The 8,006-nt window shown below is 35.7% G+C and overlaps 1 protein-coding gene across 2 annotated transcripts in view; it reads right to left on the bottom strand.

The window, feature by feature from the left end:
• Positions 1–4,030: 4,030 nt before the first annotated feature.
• Positions 4,031–8,006, bottom strand: part of CDH18 (cadherin 18) — a 215,025-nt gene continuing 211,049 nt past the window's right edge. The window contains exon 11 of one of the 2 annotated variants that reach the window (XM_023752842.1): positions 4,031–4,699. In XM_023752842.1, the coding sequence (XP_023608610.1) occupies positions 4,209–4,699 (491 nt within the window). In that variant the 3' untranslated portion in view covers positions 4,031–4,208. The remainder of the gene's footprint in view (positions 4,700–8,006) is intronic. The other variant, XM_023752871.1, reaches the window with a different exon arrangement.

Raw genomic sequence — 8,006 nt, 5'->3', positions numbered from 1 at the left:
TGAAATGGTCTTGTTTCCTTCAAATAATATTTAAATTGTCTTTCTCCCTAAAGGGTCAAAAAAGGAAATTTGAATTTGAGTCAGATCTCTCAACAACTGTTCTGAGGTTTGTTCTATTAAAATTGAAAGCCAAGTAAGTTAATTCAATGTTACCAAATCTTGAAACTAAGTACAATTTAAGTTTGAAATTTAGGATTCTTTCCTCTTTCCAGAATATGTAGCTTTAGAGTTCTGATTTGTTGAAAAGCTGATCAAGTACTATCCATACTAATAAGCAGATGAAAAGTTATCCCCAAAAGGCATTGGATCTATGCACATCCTTCTATACTTATTACCATGCTCAGTTAATTGCTGATTTTTGATGGTTGCTGAAATGAATAGTCTACCTACATTTCTGCTTGTTTTCCCTATATATTCAGCTAAACCAGACAAAAAGAAAACAAGCTACACTCATCAGTGCAGGTCTATACAAACAAAACAATGAGCAGTGGTATATTTAATCCTTCCATATTGCTACTAAGAATGTTGGACCCAATATGAGCCTCTCCTTCTACCCAGATTTTTGACTACATTGCATTACGCTAAGCATATAAGTCAAAGAACGTGTTAGTATTTAATAGCTGCACTGTGACCATTAAATCACTTCTAAAATAATGATTTATTACTGCTTGATAATTTTGTTCTGTGTAACCACCTCTGTGAATTAGCTTCAATCTTTGACAGCACTGAAAGTTAGGCTGAGGCTGGATACAAAATGAAGGTCAAAAATTGTCCATTAAATTCTACCTGAAGCTTCCACATGCTGTATACTAAAGGTTTGTATACTTCTTGTATTTGGGTCATATCAATATCCAAGTCACTATTATAAATATTCCTTTCTTCTTCAATATTCTCCAAGAAGAGTTATGTGTGTGTGTGTGCACATATATGCGTGTTTATGTCAATGCAATTTCTCCCAAAATATTTTCCTCCTGCACCACGTTTTAGGAAAGTCACAATTTAACTTTGTATAGAGCCTTTCCTTTTCCTCTTCATTCTCATCTTTAAATCTGTATTTTGTACAGATTTGTTATAGAAATAATTTCTGATGGTAGATGTTTAGCAATTTCTGCAAGATCTATTAATGTTTTACTGTTTTCACAAAGAATATTGGAATTTATAAATTAGCATAAGAAAATCTTGGATAAAATTTATTATAACAATTTCTATTTCCTCTACTTAGCAGTCACCATTTGGTATTGCCTCTGTGGGTAAAAAATTATCTTATTAGAAAGAAGTAAATTTATTTCAAAGTTATATTTTATTTAGATCTATGAATATAATTATGACATACAAAATGTGCTGAGCGCATTAGTGATTCCATAGCTGATTCCATATGAAATCATATATGGTTCCAGAGTTGATTATCCACGGTTAGTGAATGCTCAGAGTTGATGTGTCAACTCTTTGCTCACTAAACATTTTGAGAATTTTCTCCTAACATTGATAAACTTGAGTTTTTAAAGCAAGGTATTGAATGTTGAATGATTTCAGTGCATTTGCAAAGCATTTATACATCATTATTGTGTGTGTGTGCGTTTTACTAAAAGTAGCAGAATAAAAAAATGAGACCCAATCCATACTTATGATAATAATATAATTGCCTAGTTTCAGAGGTCATATAAAAATAATGTTTGTAATGCTTTCATTAATAAAATTCTAAAAGAAATCAACATAGAAACAATATTTCAATACTACAGTAGCTCCATTTTGCCTCCATATTAGATTTTATATCAGGGACTTAGAAGCAATCCGTTATCATTAGTATGTGCAATTAAAAATTAAATGGATCTGGCTGGTTTTTTTCTACAAAAGCAGGGAAATATTTTAGTAAGAGGCCCTTGGCTTTTATGTAAATGGTTATACGTACAGAGACATTTTCATCGTTCAAATCCTCATTTGTAAAGTTACTGGGTGAATAGTAGACACAAACGAGCAAAACAATATAAAACAAAACAAAAGCTTTGGATGGTTTATCAAGTCTAAATCCAAAAGCCTACTGGACTCCTGAAACCTGGCCTTCCTGGTCTTCTTTGCATAGGAAAATCAAAATACCAGGATTCATAAAATTCTCCCCAAGGTTAACCCTTCCTTCGGGATGAGTGTGGCCCAACATTCTCATAATCAGAGTAGGTACCTCCAGAGGTTATTCCCCAAAGCCCCTGAGTGTCTCTTTTGATTTAGCTTTTTGCCAGAACGCACTGTTGTGATATAAAAAAGCGATAAAGTAGTATCTGGAAAGTTAAAATGTTATAAAAAATTAAATTACATTTTATTCCTCAGGCTTAAAACACAAATTGAGAATTATTCAAATTAAACTTACTTCCCATAACTCAAAACTGAAATATGATAGCACAGGCGGTTACGAACAGAGGCAAATATTCGAAGTTTTGCACATAGGTAGAATCAGACAGAAAGTATCATATAGCTTTTGAGGACACTAGAATATGATAAATTTGAAGAGCAAACAAAAGAACACCCCTTGAAATTATTCTTTGTTGTGGATTTCAATTAATACATAAATGTGGTCATTTTTGGCTAATAGGACCCTATGCTATGAATTGTTATTTCAAGATCAATAGCAACAACCATAAATATTATCTAAACAATTTGGGTGCAAAACCCCAAAGAAATTCTAAGAAAATTAGCTGATTTGGAAAAATATTAAAATAACTAAACCTGTTTATTATATGTATAGTTAGTAGTTGCTTCACTGTTGAAGGTTTATGCAATTCTCCCATAATACATTTTATTCAAAACGTATGCAACTATACATTTATATGCCAATGGAATTAGAAAATTAGATGGTGTCTGCAAGCCTTTATGTAACAAAACAGTTTATAGTGGGCAAAGCATTTTTGCAGATACTTATGGATCCTCACACAAGCCTGTGAGGTAGGAGGAAAGCCATCTTTACAGTTCGAACCCTAAAGCTCAGAAACTTTGGGGACATCTCCAAGAATACGTGTGAATCTCTTTTGTTGTTGTTTGCTCCTAGTCTTACATATTTTCCTGCAGATCCCAAGCATATAAGGGCTAATCAGTCAGTGAGATGGGACAAATCTGAACCTATGTAAGGAATAAAAGTCAATTTTAAGTCTATAAGGTATTAGGGATAATCTTTTCGGACTACATTCTTATTTGGCGACGTATATATTCTTGATGACTGCCCATGCCATAAATAAGCCAATTGTACTGAAGTATAAACAAATTACAAAATTTCTGACAACTAATTTTAGTTACAGGAATGATCAAATCTGCTAATTTAAACATACTAAAACCAATGGGGCCCCAGGGGGGGAGAAATAGAGTTCCCCAAAGGTTTGAACAGGGTGAGGTTTATAGCTACTTTTTAGATTAAATCTTTCCCTGATATTTCAGATTATTGAGTATACCGTAAACCATTCATTTTATCAATTTAATAAAAAGTGTTTTTTTTCTTTTAAAATAAAAGGGAGCCTGTGGGACAGAGACAACCGTCTCTGTGCTTCAGAGCAATGCACAGTCAGTGCACAGAAATTGCATACATTATAGTGCAAGCAGCAAATCCCCATGCTCCATCCATTCCGTATGGAGAAAAGAAGTGGGGAGGGCAAAGAAAAATGGCCCATACAAGTCTGTGACAGAGTGGCCTAGTAGACTGGGTATCTCTCACATCACTTAAACATAAGACGAAGCTAATGAGATCTGTCACAATAACAGAGCGTGGGTCTCAAAAGTCCACCCAGAAAAGTGGACAAGGAGGTCTTGATTACCTTCTCAAGTTTTATTCTGCAGTGAACCACCCCTAGAAATCAGTCATAAGTGAGTTTGAACCTTTCTACTTCATTTTGTTTTGGAAAAAAAAATCACAAGGTATTGAAACGAATATCATTGTTTGGTTGAATCCAGGTATTCTTAAGTAAACAGTACCACAGACTTTATTGAGCAATTGAAAATATACACAAGGTACAATAGCTTTTTCTCTGTTTGTGTTGTTTTGTTTAATTTGACTTTCTTCTGATTAAATAACCCAGTTTCGATCATGAAAAGGGCACTTGTTTCTACAGTGGCTGTGTACAGCTTGCTCAGTTCCAAGTACTGTTCCCACACTTCTTCTTTGTCATGGCTGAGGTTATGTCTTCACTTGCTCAGGCAGCAAATTCTAGAATGTTGAAAGAATGGCCCCCCTAAGTTGTTCTTTCGGATTCCATTTCTCCATAGAGTTCAGCCAACTTTTTAAACTCTGGTCCCCAGTCCCCAAGGTACTGATAATCCTGGTCTGACTGTGTAGTGGCTGAGTCCAGGGAGCTGATAGAACCAGCTTCTGATCTCTGACCCTCATAGGCATAAGTCTGAAGAGAGTCATAAGGAGGGACACTGGGGTCTAGGTCAGCTTCGGCCAGTCTCTGTTTGATGAATTCCTGAACATCTATACTTTCCAGGGTGGACAATGTCTGGTGTCTGGGCGTGAGTTGCACTTCAGGTCTGATATCTCTCCGGTACTTGAGCTCCTCAGCTGCAGACGGATTCCTCAAGGCGGTGATGTCAAAGGCCTCAGTGTCTTCCTCCCCGCCCCCTTCGTCATCATAGGTGACCACATTCTCCCGCACATCCTCCTCTGAAATGATCAGGGGCTCTTTTTTGCTGCGTCTCAGGGTGATAAAAAGTACTACAATCGCTGAGGAAAAGGGAAAGAGAAGGAAGAATTAGAGGAAAAAAAGAGGGAATTGGTGGGGATTTGACATCAGCAATTTCCAACCCTTGTCATCAACTACATCCCATTCAGGCTTGCATTGTAACACAACCCTGATCTTTGCACTCTCTGAATAACACCTCAAGGTTTGTTTTTCGTTTTTTTTTTAATATTACAAATAATTAAAAAAATAGTTACCCTTATAAAACATTAGGAATTTCTGATCTTTTCTAGAATGCCACAGTGTTCTCATTTGCCAGGCTTATGCATTTGGGATTGCTATATAGCCATTCAGTGTTTACACGGAGGGAAACTGATGATGGAAATGAAATATGAAATTTTGACTAGAAAAATGATGGTGTGTGTGCATCTACCTACAGATACTTAGTTTCTCTAGGGAGATACACTGAAGACAGGCTATTTTTAAATATTTTTTTTAAAAAAAATACATATTTCTATTGATTTTAGAGAGGATGGAAGAAGGACAGAGAGATAGAAACATCAATGTTGAGAGAAAATCCTCCATCCACTACCTCCTGCACGCCTGCTACTGGGGATTGAGGCTGCAACCCAAGCATGTGCCCTGACTGGGAATTGAACCTCTATTTCCTGGTTCATAGGTCGATGTTCAACCATTGAGCCACACTGGCCGGGCAACAGGATATTTTAAGTTTCTGTAAAATAGGAAGGGGTTTCTGCCATAAATCCTGTACTTTTGATGCTTTGTTGGAAACCAAAGCAGGGATATTTTACATGGTTGATCTCTTTTGTCCATTTTCCTTTAGAAAAATAGCATCATGCATTAATAATTGCATTTTCTATCAAGCTGCAAAGGTGTTATTTTATCTGTATATAATTTAGATTTCCTAGGAATTTTTCAGTTGGCACATTGTTCTTTACATGATGTCTTTACTTAATCTTCACAACAGAGCTGGGGCTTTGCTCATTTTAAACATGAGAAAACTGAGACTTAAGAGTGCTCACATGAATTTCTACTATCTAAGCCTAAGATCGCACAAGTGGCAGGTGGGAAAGCTTGGACCAGAATCTATGACTTCTCACAACAAATGTCATGATGTTCCCATTACCACATTCTGCTTCATTATTTAAAAAAATATATTTTAATCTGAAATTCATATTTTTATATGGCATTTTGTTTATTTATTTTTTTAATTTCGATATACTCTATTTTATTTGGCAATCCTAATTATATGTAAGCTTTAAGTGGTTGTAAAACAAACACTGGGTTGGTAATCTGTAATTGAGAACATACCCGGTACCTTAGAAACTTTCCTTTTACCCCTTATTTCTAAAAAGTAATGGGAAGAGATTAACCAAAGAACTTGTATGCATATATGCACAACCCATGGACACAGACAATAGTGTGGTGAAGGCCTGGGCGGTGTGTGTGTGGGGGAGGGGGCGGGGGGGTTAGAAGGGGTCAATGGGGAAAAAGAGGGACCTCTGTAATACTTTCAATAAAAAAAATAAGAAATTTAAAAAAAAAGCTTACTGAATCTACTACTAGTTGATCCTAATGTTATTTTGATGATGAAAATGGAGATCACATAACTTTATGGAACCCAATTGTGATTGGCTTAGATGTTCATAGATCTACTGAGTAGATTCCTTCCTTCTCCAAACTGGGCTGATGTGGAGATTGGAACAGAAATTAAAAGTATTGTTCTGATAAATAAAAAGCAACTTCTAGTCTTACTTTTATTGTTATTGTCTCCTTGCTTCTCTTTATTGTTTAACCCCTTTAGTGTATGCCCCTAAGCAATACAGATCACCTTTGTCTATATTTGAAATAGATATCATAATGTACATGTGCTTAATACTTCAAAATATGGAGAGTAAGAGGAATAGGTTTTCAAGTGGAAAGGATAATTATGAGACAGAAATCTACTACTGTACATGTAAAAAGAGATGGTCACAGTACACTGGGAGGAATCTGATTTTACAAAAAAAGGCACATTGGGGCTATGAGGATGAAGAAGAAGAGGACAAAACATTTTTATAGAATCAAAGAATTATCTCTAGAAGTATGGAATAAAAGGATCCTGACAAGGTAATGGGAAAACGTAATAGGGGAAACTGTAGCAGGCACAGGGAAGCTTTGGGTCACTGTGTTTGAAAAGGAGTCATTACAGCAAACTGAAAATGAAATGCTGATGCTATGCAGGCCTGCTTCACAAAAACTATCCTACAGAATGAAACAGTTTCCCATCCACATTGCTTATACTTCAAAGACATTTTCTAACACAGCACTTTTTTTTAAAAAAAGGAGATTAGCACTGAATGTAGTAAATATACATTTAATACTTCACTGTTTACGTTAGTGTAAATCCAGCCTAGAGCTTTCTAATTCAATGGCCTAAGCAGCATCCGCAAGGAGCCAACTTCATTGTATTCAGAGGTTTAGATTTATCATCCACTATATATTTCTGCTCATCTTTATGATTAAGTGATGAGGCTTTTCTAGATTAAAATATCTATTGCTACACACTGCCTAATTTATTGTAGCAAAATTTCTATCATCTGTCAATAAATCAAGTTATTTTCCTTTATGTTGAAATAATGGGTGGTTGATGTCAAGGGGATTTATGTGCATATACAGCAGAAAGAACTCGATCAATGCTATTGTCAAAGTACGGAGGTAATGTTCATGTCACCAATATTAGTATCATATTTGCCTAATGAACATAGGGAATAATGCTGGGTTTATTATTATGATAGCTTATGCTTGCTTATTCCCCCAAACGTAAGAAAATATTCCTGATATATTTTGATCCAAAATGTAGATACTAGTTAAGTTTGAATTTTGAGAATTTACATCTATTTCTTTCCAGGATAGTTATTTTCCAGTGACCAATATTCCTGGATTTGTTACCTGCGGATTTGATATGGGGATCAACATATCATTAATCATACAATCTGAGACACTTTTAAGAGTGAAAGGAATGTTGTTTATAAGGATATCAGGACAAATATGAACACATGGTCCTCTAGTCAAAGGCAATTTCAAATCAAATCAGAGAAGCCCGGCCAGTGTGGCTCAATGGTTGAGCATTGACTTATGAATGAGGAGGTCACAGTTCAATTCCTGGGCAGGGCACATGCCCAGGTTACGGTCTTGATCCCCAGTATGAGGCATGCAAGGGCAACCAATCAATGATTCTCTCTCATAACTGATGTTTCTATCTCTCTCTCCCTCTCCCTTCCTCTCTGAAATCAATAAAAATATATAAAAAATATTGGAGAAGAATGTGGAAACATAGATGAGATGTGC

This window comes from Myotis lucifugus, unplaced genomic scaffold (genome assembly GCF_000147115.1).
Source record: "Myotis lucifugus unplaced genomic scaffold, Myoluc2.0 scaffold_0, whole genome shotgun sequence".
Lineage (NCBI taxonomy): Eukaryota > Metazoa > Chordata > Mammalia > Chiroptera > Vespertilionidae > Myotis > Myotis lucifugus.
Note: the sequence above shows the minus strand (reverse complement) of the source record. Positions and strands in the feature narration are given on the sequence as shown.